Source organism: Leptonychotes weddellii, chromosome 1 (assembly GCF_054177405.1).
Source record: "Leptonychotes weddellii isolate Sample4059 chromosome 1, ASM5417740v2, whole genome shotgun sequence".
Lineage (NCBI taxonomy): Eukaryota > Metazoa > Chordata > Mammalia > Carnivora > Phocidae > Leptonychotes > Leptonychotes weddellii.
The window spans coordinates 62,377,179-62,402,462 of NC_138369.1; the positions used below are offsets into that span (position 1 = coordinate 62,377,179).

Sequence of the window (25,284 nt, forward strand, 5' to 3'; positions counted from 1 at the left end):
CAGACCAACACTAAGTACATTTCGTTGAAACAGCTTACTTGAGGATTTTTATCCCAAGTCTCCCACTATAACCCAGAGTCCTCTTTCTTTGCCACGCTGTTTTGTTTGCTGCCTGGGATTTAAGGTCCCTTTACATTCCTTAAACCATTTAGTATATTCTGAGCAGCCGCTACATTTAAAACCCTGAAGTCCCTGCTCCTCTTGGAAGAGGAGTTCTCCTGATTCTTCTAGGACTAAGTCATGTACTAATATCTTTGTGCTACTTTACCTCCCAACTGCAGTATTTCTAAACACCACATTGAGCTGAGATCCAGTTTCATGACTTTTTCAATGCACATGGAAAAGCTGACTTTCTTGGCAATTTGCAGCGAAATTAACAACAAAAAAAACTAGCTCTAGATTCAAACTAGTAACATTTTATCAGGCAATAGGAAGCTCCAAAAACAAAGGAGATCCTGAGATCAAAAAATTCACAGATACCGTTCTGTATATTTAGAAGCAGTATAACTTGGTTTTTTAAAAAAACTTTGGAATCCGATTTTTAGATCTAGCTTTGTTTCTTTCTCCTTCCTCATCTGCATAATGAAGACAACCCGGGACCAACCGCACTGGGGTTCTTATAAGGCTTGCAAGAAGTATTTGTCAAGCTCTTAAATATTTGTCAAGCTCTCTAAGGTAGAAAACACTCAAGAAATGTTTGTATTATTTTGTGATAAACCCTAACAAAAAATAATTCTTAATAATAACGTATTTCACAGATTTCCAACCAGGAAAAAAAAAAAAATCCTGATCTGGTGAAGAAGCATTAAAACGTCACCAGGTATGTGGTTTGATTGCAGTCTTGTTGGCCTCTTTTATATCACGTCCAATGATAATACTGCTTTTAGAGAATCCATTTTCCCCGTGACTATCTGAGCTGCAAGATTCTCTTTCTTGAAAAAGTGAAGCAATAGCACCTTGTCGGAAATAAGTTTAAGACAGCATAGACTTTAAGAGTTTGAAGTGAAATAGCAACTCTATGGTAGAAGGCTCATTTAGGGAAGTCAGGAGGTCGTCTGGCTATCCTGGGAAAATGGAGGCATGTGCTTTTTGGTTTTGGACGTCATCCTCCCCAGGACATAACTCAGCTGAATGAAGCCTAATGAAGCTGGACCCAGTTACAATAAAGAAAATGACGAAAGTGAACCAGAGATACTGATATCTCATATACATTCACTGAATATGTTTCACGTATGTTCATTCAACATGCAAAGCAAGTATTACAGAGCCACGGCTGTACGCTGGGACCCCCAGACAGTGAGATAAAGGCTTTCATAAGAAGCCCAACAAATTTTCTCTCTTGATTCTGTTATATCCCATATCCTTATCAGTTTTCTCCTGTTCTTGCCCCATCTCACACACGTACACACACACCAAGCCACCATATTTTACACACACACACTCACACTTCCTAACTCAGGAGTTCTAATATCTTATCAACATTTTCTGCATTTTTAAAAATTCTGGTGGCGAGAAGTCCCCATAGCTCAGTGGTTAGAGCACCGGTCTTGTAAAAATGTTGGTGGCATGATACAGAAAGAATCTCCTGGCACTCTGCTGCTCAAAGAGTGTTCCCCAGTTGTACACCCAAAACTAATGTAGCACTGTGTATCAACTATACTCAAATAAAAAAGTAAAAAACAAACAAAAACAAATGTGTTCCCCAGACTAATAAGCTCAGCAGGGTACTTATTTGAAATGCAGAATCTCAGCCCTGTCCTAAATTCCTGAATCAGAATCTGCATTTTACAAAGTTCTCTAGTTGCTTCATTTACACAGTCGAATTTGAGAAGTGGGGCTTTAGCAAACATGGGCCAACTTCCTTGGTCCTCTGCCATAAAGAGGATTCCCTCTCGCATAGAAAATTCATTGGGGACCTGTCTGCAAAGCCCTCGTAGAATTGTATTCCGTGCTAGCTGGTGAGAAAATGGTCCATTAGAATTTACGAAATCAACCGCAGCAGGAGTGCGAAACGAGATCGGACTCCTCATCCATCGTCTCAACAAAAAGCAAACAACTAAATTCAGGCAAAAAACAAGAAATCATTTTAATTAGACAACAGAAGGACAGTGAGCTCACTGGGCATACAGGATTGAATTTAGCTTCCAGAATACTGACAGGACTGTTTGACATTCCGGACAGACTTTGAGGATAATTTTTTCCAAAATAATGGACCAGGTCTTTCCTCCTGTCCTTGTGATTGCTTTATTCCAATTATACATATTTCAAAACTAAGCCATTCCCTAACCTTTGCACCCCATTCCATTGTCTACCTTACATTATTTCCTTCCTACCTTTCTCCCCAACAAAAGTACCTTGCAAGTAATCCAGTCTGGTATGACAACCTCTTCTGGAATATTCCTGAGATCAAAACTCTGGCTGAAATGTTACAACAGAGGGACCACACTTCTCTTTAAATCATCCCATAATCTAATCCCAATAGATCTAGCTATAGATCTATTAGGATAAAGTCCAAACATTGGGATATTTACAAATTTACTCTTTATATTAAATCAAATGTGGCCTCCTGCTTGTCTACTTACTGGTTTTCATGCTGTTCTCTAAAGCAAAAGACAACAAAATGGCTTCTTCTTCTGTGGGATTGATGACAGCTCTTAAACAGTTGGTAAGCATTTCATCTGTTTCCCTAAATCACTTATTTTTCAGGTTGCACATCTCTGTTTCCTTTGATTGCTCTTCAAAAGACTTATATATCAGACTCTAAAGTTGGTCTGCCCAGCTTATAGCAGGCACCCACTAAATGCCAGGCCCCTTTTCTAAGTGTAAAGTGATCTATTCTCTGAAATCATTCTTGCTATTCCAGATTCTCCATGTTTCACCAGACCCAGCCACCATACTTGGAATGTAATCTGTGTAGCAAAGATTACATTGGGACTCTCGCCGGTCCTTCCGATGAGTGCAGTTGAAGACTATTATTGGTTGGTCAGTTGGTTCTGTTGTTTTGTTTTGATACTCTCGGCCAAATCACCCTCAATTCAAAATGACCTTAACTCACTTGTAAACCCCAGGGTCTTTATCACATGAATAGATGCCAAGCCAGCTTTGGATGAACTACTGTTCTGCAATCGATCGCCTAGACCTATAGGCCTGACTTTCCATGAATCCATTAAGTTTCATATCACTGGTCATTCCAGGCAATTAAAACCCTGATTCTGTTTCTGCTGTAGTAGGCATTCCTTCCATTGTGCTTATCATCATTCATGTTCCTCCTTGGGATATAGATTCTTGCTACTTTTGTTGCTGTAGCTTTCAGAGGGCAACCAACATAATAGAGAGCCAAAATCATGCCAAACTTTGCCCAAGAAATGATCACATGTCTTACGAATGCCTATTTCTCCACCAACAGAGCTGCAGCCTGACCACTTAACTTGGGTTATGTTAGGCTCCCCCACCTGCCCTCATTCTTCTATTCTTTTTAGGGCTGCCTATCTGGATGACATCTTCTTATTCCATCTAGAGGCCCTTCATGCTCTCATAAAACCTGAAAGCAGAGATATAGTAAGGTATTTCAATATCTTCTCCAACAGAGAGACCAGTCCACTTTAGAAAAGCATGTTAATTATTCCCACTATCGATCTCCCTTTGGCCACTTGAAACACATCCTTACTTCTCCTCTGACCTTCCACGTGAACCATAGCTTGTCGCAGATCCTCCTGAGGATCTTCACCTCCTGCGATTATGCATACTGCCTCCCCTCACTTGTCTTTGCTAGAGCAGTGACACTCCAAATTTGCCATCTAACCTTCCAGTCACACTTTGAGGTTTAACACAGACCTGCTCTGAATGTAACATTTCATCAGTTCTAAAACCACGGATGCCTCCACCCAGTGAGGAGGCACTTGGCCTTGTTCGGAAGCAACTATTATAAGCTATGAAAAGCACAGTATCATCCTGTATTAAAGGATCATATTATTCCTCAGGGATGTGGTACAGGTAAATTTTTTTTGGTTGTTCTTCTCCTCTAATCTAGAAGGCTGAATTTCAGCTACATCCTGTGGTGGTTGTCATTCTCTAATTGTTACCATCCTTTTCCAGGTTGTGTGAGGAACATGATGAAAAATATAAAAATATTTGGCAGAACAAACTGTCTTGAGGTCACTGGTTCCCAACATTGGCTGCATATTAGAATATCTTGGGGAGTTTTTTTTTTAAATCCTGATACCAGGCCTCAGACCAATTAAGTCTGAAACTGCAGGGCTAAGACCCAGTTAATGAGTAGTTTTTAAAGATTCTCAGTTGTTCCCAAAGTGCAGCCAAGGCAGAGAACCATGACTTCAGCTGGATGGGAAAAATAGGTATTCGGAATAGGATGGGACCTGAACAAGGAAGGAATGGAAGGAATTTTAATGCCTATATTTAGGATCGACTGTTCTTGACACTGGAACCAGCTATATCCTAATGAGGGAACACGAGGTATATTTTTTCAAAGTAAAAATATGAATTATGTCCTTGAAATGATGAAATGTTACAACAGAGAGACCCCACTCCTCTGTAAATCATTCCATAATCTAATCCCAAGAGATCTAGCTGTAGATCTACGAGGATAAGGTCTAAACACCGGGATATTTCAAAATTTATTCTTTACATTAAGTCAAAGTGGCCTTCCTGTACATCCACTTACTGGTTTTCATGCTGTTCTCTAAAGCCAAAGATCAACAAAATGGTTCCTTCTTAATGACTGTATAATGACGGCTGGTAAATTTGATATTCTGCATAATTAGCACCGTGCAGGAGTGATTTCAGGATCAGAAAACGTTTTCCAAAAGCATGTCAGCCAGATGTCCAACTGGTGGGTTTAGTGTGAGTGAAAATGAAAGTCAATTTCATGGTGGTTAGCTAGCTCGCTGGTGTTTTTCCACTGGTGGGACACTGGGACACTTGTAAAGTAGCAAAAGGGTCTCCGTGGACCCTTTTGCCGTCACTCATCCGTGTGCTGTTTGTGGAACACGAGGTGGTCATGGGGGTGAGGAGAGACTGCAGACATACCACCTTATCAGGCCAACTGTTTAACTGGTCACTCATATCCAGTGGCTGGGATTCGAGACAGATAGTGTCCTTACTGGATTCCACTCTGCCATGATTCACATCTAAATGAGGTTCCAGCGTGGAAATAGTCACAACAGGCAACCACATGTAGCCTCAGAGCATCTTTGTTTACTGTGCTGCTTAGGAAAAAAAAAATCTACAGAAGCGAGTTGCTTTGCCTGGAGACGCTACAAATACATTCTAAGCTTCACTCGACTGAGTGATGATGCCCTCTGGCACGTATGATCTTTATTATTTCCTTGGCCAGACACGGGTTGTATTCACAGATTCAGAACATGCTTTGTAACCTAACCCATTCACAACCCAAGGCCCCTTCAGGCCTGAGTCATCACCTCAAATAACTGATTTCTCTTCCCAGGAATGAAACCAGGGACTTCCATCCATAATTTTCTTCCTCTTCTAACAACTCTTCACAACCATATTTCCACGCTTACTTTTGTCTTCTGCATTTCAACCGGAAAGTCAATCTGGTTTGTTTCTCCTAAAACAAAAACGGCGAGCCAGCTATTTTGAGTAGCGACTGCACAGTTCAAAGGCAGCGCACCCAGAAGTCCCACAGCTGCCAAAGCACCACTTATTCTTCGCATTTCTTCCACGCAAGAGCTAAGAGTTTCCCCAAGAAGCCAGTTCCGAGATGCTGGGACAGAACCAACACAAAGTGGGATTTAAGAGAGAGTGGGCCACGCTCCTAGTTTGTCTCTGACTCAGAAACCAATACGAGTCAATACAGTGCAGCAAGACATGTGATCAATACACAGAGTGGGTTTGCGGGATGGCGTGAGGCCACGTGATTAAGGTCACGATAGGTCCAAGGGGAACCAGCTGGCTGAGATGTTCTGCTAGCAAGTTAAACATAGACAGGAAACCGCGCGTCTGATACTGTAAAAAAAAATCATTTGTCTTCCTGCCAGAGTTAGGCCTGCAAACCAGAGAGGCTGTTTCATTTAAAAGAAATTCTACAATGAGAGAGGAAGGAATGAAACTCTGTGGCTACTGGGAGCCCTTGTCTCCTCTCCACTCAGCCTCTCAGGTTTAAGGGCATGCTAACTGCAAAAGTCTGCACGTAGCTGGGACGTCAGCAATGAACGCACACTGGGCGGCAGCCGACTTCGGAAGGTCTGTTTCTCTGTTTAACCACATGGGTTGAACTTGGAGTCAGAAGTGGTTGCTAGAGTCCTCGTGTCTAAGTTGACTACATATAATTGATGTTATTTACTGATAGTTCCATCCTGTTTAACAAAAAAATTCTCATGTAACCTATAGATAGGTATAGTAGGGAAGGAAGACAAGAAAATAAAAGGTGTGGGGGGGTGGAATGAAGATAAAAAGAAGATAAATGTGGAATAAAAGGCAAGCAGTGGTGTTGTCAGGAGCCACGTACTTGCTAGAAGCATGACTTAGTCGGTACCGAAGGGGGATGTACAAAAAACATGATCTACGTCACGGGTTGAAGTCTGTTTTTGTAAATGAAGTGTTACTGGAACACAGCTGCATCCAATTGTTTATACGCCGTCTCTGGCTGCTTCCACAGCAGAGCTGAGTAGCTGGGACAGGGAGAGGCTCTAGGGCCTGCAAAACCAAAAAAATATTTACTAACAGGTCCTTTAGCAAAGAAGTTTGCTGACCTCTACTCTATATGCTTCAAAGTGTCCTTAAGGTCAGAAACGAACAGGACCCCCTGAGGGAAACACTCTTTCTAAGGGGGACAGCTGAGAGAAATTTCTCCTGGCTTCCTCGCGGATAGAAAAATTCAATGCAATCGTTTCCCCAACAGCATTCCTCACAGTGAACATTTCCCCCTGATTTCACTTCTTAAAGCTCCTTGCTCATCTGGCTAAATCCAATGTTAAGACATTTGAATCTAGGGGAGCAATAGTAACTATTTACAGCCAAAGTTTATTGAAGACTTGCTCTGGGCCAGGTACTACTTCTAAGTCCCCTACATGAATAAGGTCACTTATCCTCACAAGAATCCTGTCCAAAGAAGCACGATTTCTATCCCTGTTTTTCAGAGGGGAAAACAGAGGTGAAGTGGTTCACTCAGGGAGAGTTTATAAGTGGCTTAGTGGGGATTTGCACTCAGATCATCTTACTAGGGGGGAACCATGAGCTTCTCAAAAGATGAGCATCTTGCTGGCCATCCTTTACGTTATAAACATCATTTCTCACAAGCCCGTGAAGAATGTCAGCCTGAGGTTGCATGTCTTGCCAAGGATTTGCTGAACGGTGAGTCTGTACTTCAGCGACCAGTCCTGTGCCCACAGAACAGGCAGCCTCTGAGGCGAGGGGTGCAAACCGCCATGGGTGTAAGCCTGATGAAAAGCATACAGCCCCCCACCCGACCTGACTGTGGAAGGGTAAGGGCATTCCCTGAAGAAGACACAAGATTCTCTGGTTCTCTGTGGGCAAAAGGTGAAGAACCAACTGTGAGATCTTGGGAAACTCATGTCACTCTCTGGAGACCCATTTCTTTATAAGTAAAATGAAAAGTGTAGATGAGCTTATTTCATGGGACTCACTTCAGCATAAAAAATTATGAGTCCAAAAAGTCAGGACATAACAAGTGTTGGCAAGGAAGTAGAGAAAAGGAAACTTTTTTGCACCCTTGGTGGGAATGTACATCGGTGCAGCCGCCATGGAAATCAGTATGGAGGCTCCTCAAAAAATTAAAAATAGAAATACCATATGATCCAGCAATCCCACTTCAGAGTAAAGAACCAAAGGAAATGAAAACAGGATCTTGAAGATCTATCTGCACTCCCATATTCACTGCTGCATTATCCACAATGGCTGAGATATAGAAACAACCTAAGTGTCCATTAATGGGTGACTGGATAAAAAAGATATGGAGTACACACACACACACACACACACACACACACACACACAATGGAGTATTACTCAGCTATAGGAAAGAAGGGAATTCTGCCATTCACAACGACATGGATGGACCTTGAGGGCATTAGGCTAAGTAAAACAAGCCAGACACAGAAAGGCAAATACTGCATGGTACCACTTACATGTGGACTCTTAAAAAAAAAAAAAGTCAAACTCATAGAAAGTAGAAAAGTAGTTGGCAGAGGCTGGAGGGTGGGAGAAATAGAGAGAGGTTGATAAAAGGGTACAAACTTTCAGCTATAAGGTGAATAAGGTTAGAAGATCTAATGTAAAACACAGTGAGTATAGTTGATAATGGTCTTGTATAATTGAAATTTGCTAAAAGAGTAGAATTTAAATGTTCTCACACACACAAATAAATATGTGAGGTGATGGATGTTATTACCTAGATGACAGGAATCCCTTCATAATGTATGTGTATACTTTTTTAAAAAGATTTTATTTATTTACTTGACAGAGAGAGAAAGAGAGCACAAGCAGGGGGAGCTGGAGAGGGAGAAGCAGACTCCCCGCTGAGCAGGGAGCCTGATGCGGGGCTCGATCCCAGGACCCTGGGATCATGACCTGAGCTGAAGGCAGCTGCTTAACTGAATGAGCCACTCAGGCGCCCCAGGCAAACTCTTTTTAATGTTACTCTATTACTTGGCCAGGGCTGCCCAGGGCTACCAAACAGCTCCTCAGTAGACCTAATTCAGAAAAACATCTTAAAAGCATCTCTAAATGTCTTCTTGCTTTGGGAAATTTAGGGGACAATCCCACAGACAAATTAACATAAATATTATCATGGAGGCCAAAGAAATGTTACCTAAAAGGTGCTTGATATCTACATGCATTTGCTAGCGCAAAGTCTGTGGGGTATATAAAAGAATGACCTTTACTATCACTGTTGAAAGTCACCCACATTTTACTGGGGAGTTCTGCTACGCGATACATGAATGGACTGAGTGCAGGATCTTTAGCTCATTTCTAAATGACCAGGTTTTAGACCAAATGTGTTCCTCTTGGGCTGATTAGCTCGGCAAGTCACCAGCATGAACTTAACAAGACCCATCCCTGGTTCCATGCCTAGCTGGGTGAGTTCACACCAGTGCTTTTCACCCTTCAATGCGCAAAGAAATCACCAAGGACATTGTTACAGGGCAGATGATGGCGCGATAGGTCCAGGAGCCTGCGTACATCTTACAAGCTCCCTGGTAAGGCCACCACTGCTGGTGAGCCAAGACTTTGGGTATGAAAGGTTTTCAGCATTCAGAAGACTTGTGCTCCTCGGCAGTGTTCCCCTTCCCCAGGGAGGAAGGAGTAAGACAGAAGGCACCTACTGTGTGCTGGCCACCGAGCCGGGCTCTCCCAGCATCACCTTCTTTACCCCCCACGGCCAACCCCGGGGGCCATAGGTCCCACTATCAGCACTAGGGGGTCGACAGTGGCACGGCCATTCAGTGAGAAGGGCGCGGGGCCCGAAGCAAGGTTTCTGCTGAAAAAAAGAGTGAATCTCTTTAGCAAGGACAGTGTGATTGCCCTCATCACTGATCTGAGAGGCACTTGTGAGTCTTTCCAGTTTTATTTAGCTGCCTCTTGCTGTGATTCTGAGTCAAAACAGGAACAAGGTGCCTCATTTGACATATCATCCGGTGAGGTCAGGGATGTGGTTAGCTGTGATTAGAAATCCTAGACTTGACATTCTCCCCTCACCTCTGTGAAGGCATGTGGAGGATGAGGCACAGATACCTGGCAGGGTCTGAATGCTCTGCTGGCACGCGAGGGTCGAAAGTCAGCTATACGACCTCAGCGCCGCATGGTCCTGTCCACGGCTCACGCAAAAGTCCCAGACCCTGTACAAAGAGCCCACAGAATACTAGCAGCCAACGGCGACTCCTCACGCTGGACTGGGCACGGATGCAAATGCTCTGCATGCATCCATCTATTCAATCCTGACAATGTCACGACACCCTCACCCCCCCCCCCCCGCCCATTTCCATTTCACACACGAGAGGATGGAAGCATGGAGACACCGGGTAACTGGCCCAAGGTGGCAAAGTAGCAGGTCAGGTCTTCAGTGCAGGGAAAGCCATCTCGGGCTCTCACTCTTGACCAGTTACACGACACTATTTCTCTCTTTCCCAAAACAGCAAAAGTCATCTTGCTCAGGGCTCCGCAAATGAAGGGTCTTTACTGCCCTTGGAAACCGTTGATGGAATGAATAAAACTGAGTGGTTTTGTTTGATTCTTAAAGGTTCAGTGGGAGATCAATAACCACAGAATGTCTTTGCAAAGTGGATATGTCATCTGCAAGTAAAGAGAGCAGCTGTTGGCTCCGGGGTCCCTCTTCCCGCATGCTATGCTCCGGCTTGGAGCCTGGCAGGTCTCCTCTAACGAAAAGTTGTCACTAGGCCATCAATAAGGACTAACACAAATAGCCGCTCTTCTAGCTGGAATCTGAGGTCTGGGTGAGTCCAGGGGGCAGACCCTGACGCCCCGGAATTCTACACAACACCTTTTGGCAAGAGAGAGGATCCATTCTCTCTGAATGTAAGCTATCACGAATAATAGCACTGAAAATAAAGATGTGCATTTAAAAAGAAAATCTTGTGGCTCATCTTTTTCCCTTAATTTTTTTTTTAAATTACTTATTTTAGAGAGAGATTGAAATCATGGGAGGTAGGGGCAGAGGGGGAGGAAGAGAGAGAATTTCAAGCAGAATCCCCCACTGAGCACGGAGCCCAAGGCAGGGCTCCATCCCATGACCCTGAGATCATGACCTGAGCTGAAATCAAGAGTCGGACGCTTAACGGATGCTTAACGCCACCCAGGCGCCCTTTCCCTCAAATTTTTAAGAAAAATGGAAGACGTAAGTAATTATCATTCGCTGTACTTGCAGATCAGAAATCTGGCAACAAGAACAGAGTACTGTACTAATAAAAATACAGCATGAAACACTTTAGAGTGTTTGTATTTGACATCTTATTTGACTCACAGTGGAGAAATAAAAATTGTTTCAAGAGATTTCATTCCTCAGTGTAAGGGACAGATGGTGGCAATGAGAGGGGAAGTGGGTCCCCAAATGGGGTGTTTTAGGTGGGGGAATTATCCCACTGCAGAGAAGGCAGATGTCTAAAAAGCAAACATTGGAGCATTTTAGGAGACTCTGAAGTCATCCCGCAACCGAGGCATCAGCTGCGCTGGATTTCCTGAGCTGTACAATGAGAAACTGCCTTTATGCTGATTATCCCGCCTCATAGGGAAAGAAACAGTCTGATAATGAATAAGAGGGAAAATATAGACATGGGCCCATGATTATCACCTGAGTTGAAATACACTGAAAACTGAAGTCATGCATATCTTAAGAGCTTATAGTAATTGTATACATCTATATCTATCTATATCTATATCTATATATATCTATATATCTATCTCCAACTTACAGGCCATTTATTAACTTTTGTCCCTTTAGACAAAATAACCTCTTCCATTGTGGATAAGCCAGTATACAAAAGGAGAGAAAAGTTTCATGGATGGTAATAAACTTGTTTGGATATTCTGCTATTAGAGATTAATTCCTTTGGCTTAACCTGGAGTTCTTTGAAAAGGTGAACTACTTGGGGAAAGTTAACAGGTTAAGTCAGGATATCAGGTGTTACCATGCTTTAGCGTGATTTAATATAGTTACATCTTCCCTCCTAACTCAAATTACATAAGAAAAATGCAAGAAATGGAGTATATAGGATGAGTGATTTTAGAAAGTGTTGTGCTGACAAGATGAACATGTCTGACTTTGGACACTGAGAAGTTAGCATTGGTAAGGGGTTGGACAAGAAGAGCAGGGAAATGGCAGTAGGTGAAGGACACAGAGAGAGAAAAAGGTGGGTCAGCAGTGAGGGCGGGCACCGAACACAAAGCATGAGACATCATTTTCCATAGTTGGGATATACATAGTAGCAGGGATAGTGTGTTAAGCCCAGAACTTATGTTCTAAACAAATCTTTTATTGAATCAGACCTATTTTTGGGTAAAATAATCTTTCCCCACTCTGAATTTACATTTCTAAAACCAAGAGAATATTATTTTCACTATCGGACTGGCAAAATTAAAAGGCTTATGATATCCAGTGTCAAAGAAGGGACATGGAAATCTGTATACTCAGGTATCTTTGTGGGGAGGAGAATAGTTTAGTAGTGGTTATCCAGATTTAAAATGTGTATAACTTCTGATCCAAAATTTCATTTCTAGAAATGAAATTCAAGTCTTATTTTGCAGAAATATTAGCACAAATGTATAAGACACTTTTACAAAGATATTCAATGTAGGAAAAATGGAGACACCTTAATAATCTACCAACAGGGGAATGGTTAAATCAGTCAGAGAAGATAATCCATATTATGGAATTTCTAGACAATAATTAAGAGGCATGTAGTATATCCATATGTATTGTCTTGTTTAAAAGGAGGAGTAAAAGTGGTTGGGTGAAAAAATATTATCAAATCATATTTACTGTATGATCAACTATTTGCACTGAGAGGTGGATGGATGGACGGATGGACAGACAGATGGACGGATAGATGGATAGATGGATGGGCAGAAGGCTGGATAGATGGATGGATGGATGGATGGATACATGGATTGAAGAAGGGAAGAAGGGAGAAAGGGAGGAAATAGGGAAAGAGAGGAGGTAAGGAGGGATAATATAAATGAATAATAGAGAGAAGTATGCATCCAACAAACTATCCACACTGATTATCTGTTGGGTCGGGAGTGAGGGGATGAGGCTCATGTACTTCCATTTAAAAATATTTACGTGTTGGACTGTTTGAATTTTTGGTAAGGAACATACACTATTTTGTAGTTGAAAATCACTGAATAATGTTTTAAACTGAAGGAGCAGTGTGTGCCCTCCTTTCAAGCTGAGCGAATCCTGAACTTCAAAGATGGAGGCTAGCATCTAACCTCGCCTTTCACTGCCTCCATGGGTAAACCCTGGCTCATTACTTGCCCTCTGCATTTCAGTTCTTCTCTCAGATGGGAGTATTAACAAGTACTCTTCAGACAAATCCTAAGAACATGTACACAAAACCACCTGAGTTCATTCCAAATAAGTCTCCCTCCAGTATCCAACAGCCTCCTCCAATCTCCGGACCGGCATTTCTCAAATTTGAGCAGCATCAGAATCCCCTGGAGGGCTTGCTCAAACACAGACTGCGGGGCCCGCACCCAGAGTTTCTACTTTCACAGGCTGGGGTGGGGCCCCAGATTCTGTGTTGCTGGAAATTTCTCAGGTGATGCTGCTGCTGCCACTCCAGGGACTGCGTGAAGAACCACCACTGTCGGCTGAAGGCAAATAATAATGTGGGTCCTATAAGCCAGATTGGCTATGGGCCAGAATGAACCCTATCACTCCTGAAGCACCTCATCCCGCCTGGTGACTGGGTTCCTAATCCACAGAGTGTAAGCTCCCTCTCCAGTCCCAGAAGATGGAGTCTGAGACCTCGGACCAGGGACACAGAGATGGACACAGAGGAAGCTGGGTTCCCGACCCTCGAGGGAAGAAAACTCACCTTCGGAAAAGATGATATAGTCATTGCACTCGTCGGAGCTACAGGAACACATAAAGAAAGTCTCGCCCAACACCTTTTTTTCCTTCATAATACACTTTGGAGAAGCAGCATCTTCGAGAACGATTCCATGGTAGGTGTCCTTGGGGTCATGGCAAAGCGTCTCTAGTGTTATGTTCTCATCATTCTTTCTCCTAGGGTGCAGAAGTTCATGGCAGGGGAGAGAAGAGAAGAAAGAGAATGGATGAATATGGCCCCCTGGACAGAAAAGCAATCTGGACCATATTTCCTTCCCAAAGCTTTTTGAACAATGGCAGCTGGTTCCTGTTCTCCCACGTTAACAGGTTGTCCTCTAGTCTCCTGTGATTTTTCTACTCATTTCGCTTTTTCCATTGCGTTTTGAGTGTAAACATGAAGGCTTTCCCTGGGGGCTGTCCAGCCGGAGAACCTTACGCTTTAAATCTTAATTAAACCAAGAGAGAGGAAGGCATGGTAAACCGAAGACTGCGAGGTCCTCAGGGTTAAACCTTCCATCCTGAACACGCTGCCAGGCTCACACCGCATCCCCGGTGTTATCTCACAGGAACGGGGTCACATCTAGCTCAACTGTGCTCCAAGAGCATTCCTGGGAATGCCGTGGCCGTTCCTCGAGTCTGTTTGCTGGGCCCCAGAGGGCTCCGTGTGAGGGCGTAACCCATGTCGGCAGCAGGCTGTGCGGAAGGCATGGAACACACTTCCTAGATGAAGCATTGGCAGTTTTCCCGCCGCACAGAAAGGAACGGAAGGGGAAAAAATGGAAACACATGGGAAAGAACTGCAAGGGGTTCTTCATTTATAGTTCAGTGAAATATTTTACACTGTCATGAACCAATTACGTCTACATGTAGCATCCCTTCACTTCACGTGTCTGAAGCCTAACCCAGCTAAGGGCTCCAAGAAGCTCTCCCGTGGCATTTTACTGAGGCCCTAGAAAGTGCTCAGTGGGCTCTATGTGTACAGTACATTTAAAAATGACATGATTAATGCCCACTATTATAATTGCAAAAGCCAAAATAAAACTCTGGCATCCTTGGAAAAGTGTATCATTCTCTGCCTCTTTCAATCTGCTTCTCTCATAAACGTGCCATCTTGGATGGTTCTGTCCAACACCAAGGTTGGGCTGACCTCTTTCCTCTCATCTCTGACCATTTCAGATGCAAAATACCTGTTGTCTTGAATAGTTCTCTCTCCATCTGGAGGGGGAGTCTAGGGAAGGGCTAATCTGGCCTGAATGGTGGTCAGTTTTGCGAGCATAATCTTCCCTGGGAAGGATTCTGAGTGCCGGCAGTTGAGGGTCCATATGTGCCTGCATGCCTGTTCACACTCACCAGCCGCTCCCGTCCCCCCCACCCCACAAGCTCACTGCTTGCAGCAAACAAAATGGCAGGCAGGTTGGAGGCAAGAAGCAGTGAAAATACAGCCTTCACCTGGAAAACAGGCAGGGCCATATCCACAGTGAAAGAGTAATTTTGATGGCACCACCACTAGGGACACGAAAGGATGATATGTCAACAAGGGGATAAGAAGAGCAGAAGTGAGGGTGCAGATGGAACAGTCCAGCCAGGAATGGAGTCAATGTGGCTGAGTTCCATGCAACCCAGAGCTGACTCCAGCATTGCCATGCGTGCCCTTGTGAAGGAGTTCAAGGGTTCTGGTTCTGGAACTAACACTCAAGTGGGCACAAAAGGAGCAAGCCCTTGCTAAGCAGGTCTCTACTGGTAACGGAAGCGCCACAGTTGGAATTCTTATTCTAGCGTGGCTAGCAGGGAAGGTGTGATCACACAACAAACTATGTATGTTTAAAAATCCATTTATCCTTAATCCCTTCCATTCTTGGGAAGTCTTGGCAAAAATGGCAGCCATGAAACAAGAGCACCTTCCTCCCTGTCCCCACAGTGGTGTGTGTGTGTGTGTGTGCGCGCACGCACACGCCCAACAAGGGTTGTTTTCTGGTCTGGGTAACAAAATGAAGGCACGCTGAGTCTTCGGTGCCCCCAGGTAAAAGCATGATGTCTCTTCCTTGGGAAGCTTCCAGAGGCCAAGGAATGGAATGAAGAAGGAACTGAGTCCTGATGTAAAGCTACTCTATAACTATTGGGCAGCTCTTCCAGAGCCTCTTGCCTTCCACCCCCTTGCAGCTTAGAGGACTAAAATTGCAGAGAGGAAATTCAGTTAGAATACTTGAGCCTGGGAAAAGTCCTTAACTTCTTTCTCCACTCACTCCTGTAATAGTGCTCCCTGGCAGGCAGAGCTGACTTTGCAAAATACCTTTGGATACAGTTGAGCATAAGAAGGGAAAATACAATGAACCAAATACAGACTTATCCTTTGTCCTGAAACATTTGCCCTGAGCCATTGAAGAGGTTTGCCACTATCCACTCACAAAAGAACCACGATAATAAAATTAATTTTGGCTCCACAAGATTTTTATCCTTGGAAAGAACTTACACATTTGACATGGTATGGGTGCATAACTCCCATCAGTTAAATGAACAAACAAATCGGCGAATGAATGAAAAGAAAGCTAAGGCTCATAAAGGCACTGCAGTGTATTACCAGGGTAGAGCCTTTCAGTTTCCACATCTGGCTGTTAGTTTGGGTTCCCTGGAAACAGACCTTAAGGCTGTGAGATTTCTGTGCAGAGAGTTTTCGGAGAGGCACCAGTAAGGGAAGCAGCACCCCGCACACAGTGGGGGTGGAGCCACGATGCCGATCGCAGCAACCGACTCACTGATCCCTTGGAAGCCGTGAAGCTAAGATGGCCGGTCAGAGCCATCCCGAAGGAGGCCAAGTGGCCAGGCATTTTGGACTCTGGCATCAACCAGTCATGGGATCCTGGCTGCCAATGGAGAGGAGCAAACTTGAGGAGGAGCCAAACGAGGGAAGAAGCTCCAGTCCGTGGGGGTGGGGGTGGGGGTAGTCCCCTGGAGGGACTCGGGGTGATCCTTCGGCAGCTACTGCTGCCAGTCGTTGAGGGGGGAGTGCCTCAGTGCTGAGGGGGATCAGCGAGGTGTACCACAGCACCTCTCACTTCCCTTTCTCCTTCCTTACATTCCACTCCACAGGAGTATTTGTCTCTACTGAGACAGGTAAAAACAACATTCACTGCATTAACTCTTTACGGTGGGAACAGTGAGGAGACAGGGAGGTTTCCTCTTCCCTACATGCTCACATTTCCTGAGACAGCGAATAACATAATGCTTCATTCCAAAGACTGGAATCCTAGAGGGACTTGATTCACATTCAATCGCTGGGGTTTGTACGGTGGGTCAAGAAAAAACGTCTTTATTAGATGAGCCTTTTTGGGGTAGCAGAAGTAAGCTCTCCTGTCACAGTGCATATACAAGTTAAGATGATCAGCAGAGAACAGAAGCAAAGAAGGAAGCGCTGAGGTCACCCAATCTGGTGTCTCAGTCTTTCCTGCACTAGACTTGATGGGTGGTCCCCCAGCATCTCCTGAACTTTGACTCCTCAGAGGAGGAAGCCTGTTTTGCTGTTGGGAAACCACGTTTGTGAAAATGTTTAAACTTATACTGAAGTCTGTCCCCTGGTAAATTTTATGGATCCTCTTTCTGCCCTTCAGGATTACACAGAACAAGTTTCTTATATTTTCCACTTGAGAGCCCGTCCAGTATCTCTTAACAGAACTCATCCATGTCTTCTCTCTACTGGACTTGCTGTGTCTGATTCCATCAGCCATTCCTCACATTGTCAACTTCCTAAGCCCTCAATCATACTGGCCCCTTTGCCTCTGGACATGATCTTTGTCAAAATCCCTTTTGCAAAGGCATTGCTCAGAACTGGACCTGAATGAAGTTGGCAGGTACAACAAGGTATCACAACAGCTCTCTGCTGTTAACATTCTTTTAGTGCTTGCCAAACTAGTTCATCTGCAGTATGTATGGAAATTTGCAAGTTTCCAGATCTATCATCAAGTCTAACTATATGTGGTCAAAAGACTTATTCCCCCAACGAGGAGCAGGGAGATATTTGGGTTTATATTCTCATTTGCCAACTGGCCAGGAGACACATAGGTTACTTAAAAAAAAAAAATTGGCTGATAAATTCAAAACATCAGAATAAGTCTATAAATGTTATATTTCATTAACGAATTTATACATTTTTATAAAAGGGGGGCTCTTTTAATCTCTATTTTCCTTTTATCTCTTGCTCATACTCCCAAACTGTAACTATGAAGGAATCAAAGGATTTGTGAGCACCATGTATGTGTGTGTGTGTGTGTGTGTGTGTGTGTGTGTTAAGGTGGGGGGAATGAGAGGGAGAGGGACAGGGAGGGAGGGAGAGAGAGAGAGAGAATATGAAGGGAATATGGAGGGAGGGAGGGGGAGAGAGAGAATATGGAGGGAATGTGATCTAAGAGAAATACGCAGTGTTGATCCAAGAAGATGTTGCACGTAGCCTGTGGTGCTGTGAGTGACCTGGCCAGGACTTCTGAGTAAAGAATGGGTTGTTCTTCTGGTTCTCCAAAAAGCTTCCTTTTTTTTTTTTTTTGACAAAAGCTTTCCTCTTCCAACAGCCCACCTTTCATCTCCTCTCCTTCCACAGAACAAGACGGAGATTGCCTCAGAAGAACAAAGCTCCTGGTGTCCCTCTGGGGTACCAAGCAGGTGTCAATTAAAATGACAAGTGGCAAATGTCTCTCCTTCATACAGGGAAGGGGCCCCGGATTTATTGTAAATATTAACAGTCATCTTATATCCTGTCACACGCACATAAATATAGATACACATGGGTGTGTATGTATCTGAGGAAGGACAGAATCTCTCTGGAAATTACATGTAATCATTTGAAAGAGAGATGGCCTGAAAGAAAGGGATGTGTGAGGGGGCATGGAGAGAGCCCTGACTCCATGTACCCCGGTGTGCATCACTTACAAAGGGGGGGGAAAACGGAGATTTTCAAAGGCCACCTTACCAGACAGCCAGACAGACTTCATGTGGCTTCTCACAGATGGATGTAATGCTGCAGTTGCTCATGCAGGATTTCTGGTTGTCACAGGTGGAAGATCTCACATCGCAAAATTTACACAATTGCGGAAATTTGATGACACCATTGTTGTCAGTGACCATCATGTTATTATTAACTGGGGAGAGGAAAGAAAGACACATTAAATGAGTATCTCACTGCTAGGCAGCCTGCCAATGAATTCCTGATGATGTTATGCAATTTCAAATGAACCAAAATAATGCCTTCACATCAGATTAGAATTTCCTTCACGTAGGCAATTTGTAATGAAAACCATTGCAGGGGGGTATGGTTGGGGTGGGGGGGAGAAGGTTTGAGTAACTTCATGCTTTTGTCCTTGATTACCGTAAGGCACTCTATCTCCAAACACAATCGTTCAATCAAGAAACATAGATCTGATTGGTCCACTGCATAGTCTGGGTGCTAGGAGCACAGAGAATGCTACCTTAGGGAAATTATCCTTTAGTTGAGTAGATAGACAAGGAAACAGATGAGGGTAGGGTAACCCAAAATAGAGAGAAGCACAGAGGATACGGGATCCTGACAAGAGTCACCACCCAGATGGGCAGAGACAGGTCACAATGGAGCAGAGCTGTGCGGTGCACGAAAGGGTGTTGGCCAACTCAGAGGAGACACTGTAGGTGAGGCAGGACACTGCCCTCGTTCTCCTGACCTGCACAGGAAGAGCTCTAAGGGCCTTCTTTGCAAGAGACTGGTTCTAGGGGCGCCTAGGTGGCTCAGTCAGTTAAGCGTCTGCCTTCGGTTCAGGTCATGATCCCGGGGTCCTGGGATCGAGCCCCGCATCGGGCTCTCTGCTCAGCAGAGAGTCTGCTTCTCCCTCCCCTCTCTGCTCTCTCTCTCAAATACATAAATAAAATCTTTAAAAAAAAAAAAAAAAGAAAGAAAGAGACTGGTTCTAATTGCTTTGAGGGAAATCTGGTGATTAACCAACACTGACTGTCTCCGAGACAGAATCCCAAACATTGGCGAGGCTCAGAGCACTGGAGTCCTGCAGGTGTGGAAAAGCTGAGTTCCACCTTGAGAGTCTGCTCTCCGCTGCCTCTCTGACTTCATCCCCCACCACCCACTCATATTTACTCCTTACTCATTACCTTTTAGGACACATGGGCCTCCCTGGAAGAAGCCAAGTTCCTTCCTCCTCAGAGCCTTTCACTTGCAATTCCCTTTGTCCCCTTTCTGGTCACCAATTAATGTCACCTCTTCATCCTAAAGCAGCCCACAAGTAACTGGCATAGGATTCTGTTTTATCTCCTGCACAACTATCTCACTCACTTACTTGTTTATAATCTATCCACCAGAATGCAAGCTCCTTGAGCTTTTGTCTGCCTTGTTTCCATACTGGGTCTCCAGTGTCAAGAAGAGGACCTGCTCCACAGAAGGTATCCAAAAGTATTTGTTGAATGAGTGAGTGAATAGTGAATACACAAGGACTGAATATAAGTTCACATTTGGCTCTTTATACCAAGTGGGAAACGATATAGAACTTCTTCACTCAGATGGGGAGGGTGGCGATTATAAATGCAATATTCATTCACAGTCATCTATAGCATATTATAAGGCAGACCATTCTTAGCAAAACACATGCTACATGTTGAGAGACCATTAAAAAAGGTGTAACAGTGCCTGCCCCATCTTCTTCCTCCAAGAGATCCATTTCTATTGGAAAAAGTGGAAATTAAAGGGTTGAGTTTAGGGATGCCTGGGTGGCTCAGCTGTTAAGTGTCTGCCTTCGGCTCACGTCATGATCCCAGGGTCCTAGGATGGAGCCCCATATCGGGCTCCCTGCTCAGCAGGGAGCTTGCTTCTCCCTCCACCCCTCCCCTCTGCTCATGCTCTCTCTCTCTCAAATAAATAAATAAAATCTTAAAAAAAAAATAAATAAAGGGTTGAGTTTAGAGAGTCAAGTGAAGTAAGACAAGGTTATGAGGCATTTGGTCAACAAACATGAACTTAGAGACACTTTCAGGCTAGACTAAGAAAGATTACATGCCTCGAGCACCTATAGCACTGGACCAGCCACTGGCTATTAGGCAGCTGGGAGGTGTACTTCTCCCAGGGCTCTCCCTTGGAAAGGCCTAAGGAGAGCCTCCTCATCTCCTCCCTGTGTCAAGCATGCTCCTGCCTACAGCCGGACAAACAACTTCAACGCCCTCCCATGGTCTCTCCCTGTCCCGTGAATTTTTGATTTCTGTCATCCACACTTTGCCACGAAACCCTCCTTGTCGCTTAGGCGGAGCACCTGTTTCCTGGGTCTCTAAAAATACAAACATATATAAATTTCAGATTTGCTTTCTTGTGGTAACATTAAATATAGAAGAAAAAAAAAAAAACCATTCATCCCTCTCAGGCCTCAAGTTCATTTCAGGAAGTGTATTTTTAGGCAACAAACTATTTTGAAATTTGTCTCCCAGACCAAGAGCTTTATGCTAAGCTAAAAATACAAGCCAAAATGCTTTCTGAACTTTGTGTTCAATTTGGGACTAACACGACAATGAATACATATATTTTTTCTACAATAGTTAGAGTTGGATCTATTTGTGAAGCAACTAATTTAACCCTTTAGATTTCCCTATAAGACGGGGTAAAACAACAAAAATCTGGGTCATGTTTTGTTTATATGAATTTTTTTTATATAGAGTATGTTTCACACAAACAAACATGTATTTGCAGATTAGGAAGCTTTGTTGTTTTTAAATATAAAATCAAGCCTCCATGAAATAGAATTCAACCTTCTCACATTTTAGGATTTTAGCCTGTATTAGTAGTTACCAACTTTGAGGGCATGTTAGAATCAATCACCTAGGGAGGTTTAAAAAAATAATGAGGCCTGAGTCCCACTTCCATATACGCTGATTTAATTATTCTGGAAGGTGGCTTGAGCATCGAGGTTTTTCGAAGCTGCCCAGATATTCTAATGTGCATCCAAGGCAGAGAACCCTGACCTGGAATGAGTTGAAAACAACCTGACTAGCAGAAAACAAAAAAGGCACCCCACCCCCATCACACACACACACACACACACACACACACACACCTCCTGTGACAATGAAGGACCAGCCCTTCAATAAATCTGGAAGGAGATTCCTTATAAAAACCAGGGCCCGAACGCTATGTGATGCACGCTTTTACACCTCAGATGGAAAGGAGTCCTTTGCTGGGCTGGCCAGTGCTTTTCTGACACAAGCTAAGAAGAGTGAGAAAAGCTAGAGGAGTCAGGAGTGAAAGGAGAGACGTGCCAACAGTGAGTCCGCTGTTGGAAGCCACAGGGGCGGCCACAGACGTGTTGACAAGTTTAAGTGGTTTAGATCTAATGCCTACAAAACACAATCAACAGTGAAGACACAAAAGAGGGCCATCGAAAAAGAAAAAAACACAAAAAACAATAGAGAAGGGCCACCAAGCTGCCCAGCTCTGGGGTGTCACTCAGACCACAGTCTGCGAACGAGGCCCCTGCAGACGTGCAGGTGTATGAGGCCTGCTGCCTACAGCAAGGCCCAGAAAGAGCAGACCTTTGCAATGACCTCTGGGAAAAAGGCCTCCACACCTGGAGGCTCAGGCCCGTGGGGGAGGGGACGGCTTACAATGGGAATGCACGCACACCTAAGCACCTACTGTGTGCCAGTTAAAGTGAGTATGTTACCACATATCACGTCATAAGTACCCAGTAAGGAGGCCTCTTTTTTCTCTTTATTATCGTAAAAGCAACCATTGCGAAGGTGAACAGACTTTTTAGCTTGATCAGCTTCTTCTTCCTTTTTTTTTTTTTTTTTGCAAAATTTGAAAGCCTTTACCTAGAGCATATTCACTATAATCCCCCTCCCTCCCTTCCCTAGCCAGCCACTCCCTAGCTAATTGGCCTCAGGAGGCCCCCCACCTTGACAACTCCAGCCAGTCAATAACGGTCAGCCTCCTCTTTAAGCCAGCATTCTCCCTTGTGAATATGTCTGTTGGTGGGATAGGGTGAAGTGTAAAGGGCAAAGCTGCCCTCAAGCTTTGTTGGAGGTCACCTAATTTGGATAAAAACGCTATGGAGTCATGATGGGGAGAAGGGGCCGAGAGACATACGTACAAAGTTGTGCCCATCATTGCAGAAGGCTGACTTACAGACTCCCTGAAGACCTGTAAACCCCTACTGAAGAATCCAAGGACTAGCTCAGTGTCCTCCAGGGTCATGGAAAACACCCTAAGTAGTTCACCGCTAATCAGAATGGGGTGCAGGGCTCCTGGGGGCAGGAAGGGTGGTGATGGCTTTTCACTGTAGGCTCGGATTACATCTGTGCATTCCAGTCATCGGGAAAAGAAGTTACCATTGTGACCACGGGTATCAAACACCTTATGTTTAATAATGTTCATGAAGCCTAAGTCATGAAGAATAAATGGATACATGTGAACAGCCAGGGACAAAGTTATTACCCTAAACAGCACAACAAAAGCCATCTAATTAACCCCAGAATAAACCCTAACCAACTTCAAAATCACTTCCAATTCAGGTTAAATTACTCTCCTGCGTCTTTAATTAACATATTTTCATATTAAGGTAGTGTATTTTAGTGTCTCTAGGACCTCTGTGCGCAGCTGACAATCCTCCGGGAATTTTCTACCCATAACAGGCAAATTAGCTATTCAGAATGTCCCCCAGAAAGAGGTTTCAATAAGAGTGTCTCTCACCTAGAAAGTCATTCACTAAAGGAAGTAAGCATGGGCAGCTTCTTTCAGCATATGATGGGATCACATGGCACATCATATTTCACTTCTCTTCAAACAAACCCATGAGTAATATCAAGCCCTTCAGTCTAGGTCACGCTGCCTTCCTCATTTTAGGGCACATTTTCCCCAAACTCATTGCCTGAAGACACAAGTTCCAGGGTTTGAGAACATGAATTAAGTCAATCCTTAGCTGTGTCTATTTCTGGAAAAGTACTGTTGGCTTTGAAGTTCAGTGATGAGCAGCCTAATAAGGCTTGGGTTTACTCCAGATAAATGTAGGGAATTTTGGATATAAATTCTTAGTCCGTATCTTTGGAACAGTGTCAACTATTAACTGAACTAGTAGGTAAAAATCTCAAGACTCTACAAATAATCTTAAACACTTTGCCAGGAAGGCATTCACATACCTTTGAATTCATGCATCTATCTACTCTTGTTTAGGGGTGTGTTTTGGGGGGGCACCTAAGAATTCATTTATTCTACAAACACCTGTGGCTGTCCTGCTTAGTGCTATATGTTTCAGAGCAGGACCAGGAAAACCAATACAACTACGTGCAGCAACTCAAAGAATAATCCATGGCAACTGGCAAACAGAACTCAGTATGCTTCTCAGCCGTGCTTCTCAGATGTTAAGAGGGACACAAAGCTGTTGGGAATACGTTTAACCCACAGGTGTGGGGTTGTGTATTGGCTCATGCAATAGGGGGGCTGGCAAGTCTGAAATTTATAGGGCAGGCCAGCAGGCTGCAAACTCAGGCAGGAATGAATGCGGCAGTGTTGAGACTGAAATTTCTTCTCCGGAAAACCTTTTCTGCTCCCAAGGCCTTCCAACTGATTGGAAGAGACCCAGTCACATTACCGGGGGTAAACTCCTTTACCTAAAGTCAACTGATTGCAGTTGTTAATCACATTTGCAAAGGACCTTCACAGCAACGCCCAGGTTAATGTTTGATGGAAGAACGGGGACCCGAAACCTGGCCAAGTCCTCATTAAAGTGAGCATTACAGGTAGGAGCTGAGACCGGTCCCAGGTTATGCCCATGAGGCTGGTTCACATGTTGAGCAGGAAAGCGAGGGTGAACCCAGTTTTTGACTGGCCATTATTTTCCCTTTCTCCACTCATGCTGGATCCAGCAAAATTAAATACTATTCCTCACCTTTTTTACAAGCATGTCTCATCTTACAGTTCTTTCCATCTGCTTTTCTCTTGAGTCTGGCCTCTTAAACGATCACAGGCCCAGAGGCTCTGATCACCATATGGACCCAGAATTGAAAGACTTGTTCTCTGAAAGAAGGTTTTTAATTGCAGTTGGCATTTCAGAGTCAGACACTGAGGCAACCATCTGGCAGGCAGCCGCCATGGTCTGTGATGCTGGCAACAAACACCCACGGCCCCCGAGACCAGGTGGGACAAGTGTATGGGCCCGTCACACACGTCCTCCCCTCCAGAACAAAGCTGCAAGTCAAGCAGCCTCAGAGGAGTTCATCCCCTCATGATCCCCCAGGAAAGAAAGGCACTTCCAAGTGAATAAAATACTTGGGCCAATTACTATAAACAAACAAAAAACACCTCGTGATTAAGTCAAAGATATTTCAGGAATATTTTTCTTCTCCACGGCATACCTGGAGAGTCTAACACGATGCAATACCTTCTTTTTTAGTTTTAAAAGTGCTTGAATCCTCATTCTCTAAGGAATTACAAACATCTTGAGAGCAGGGGAGGTGGGCTTTCCTTCAAGTGATGGTTCCACATGGTCTCTGCGGCACCAGGATCACTATGAAACCATCACATAGTTAACTTGGGGACCAGGGTATGGGGAGGAGAGAAATAGAGACAAGTGGCCTGAATACATCAATCCTTTCATTTTTTTTCAGAATATTTTCATGCAAATGTTCTGTAATAATAATACTTTTTTTAAAAAAAAGAATTTATTTATTTATTTGACAGAGAGAGACACAGCGAGAGAGGGAACACAGCAGGG

The 25,284-nt window shown here is 44.0% G+C and overlaps 1 protein-coding gene across 1 annotated transcript in view; it reads right to left on the reverse strand.

The window, feature by feature from the left end:
- Positions 1–25,284, reverse strand: part of TGFBR2 (transforming growth factor beta receptor 2) — an 87,712-nt gene that overhangs the window by 33,710 nt on the left and 28,718 nt on the right. Inside the window, exons 2-3 of the mRNA XM_006733885.3 lie at positions 18,525–18,693; positions 13,554–13,744 (exon numbers count right to left, since the gene is read on the reverse strand). Coding sequence (XP_006733948.3) covers positions 13,554–13,744; positions 18,525–18,693 — 360 coding nt within the window. The remainder of the gene's footprint in view (positions 1–13,553; positions 13,745–18,524; positions 18,694–25,284) is intronic.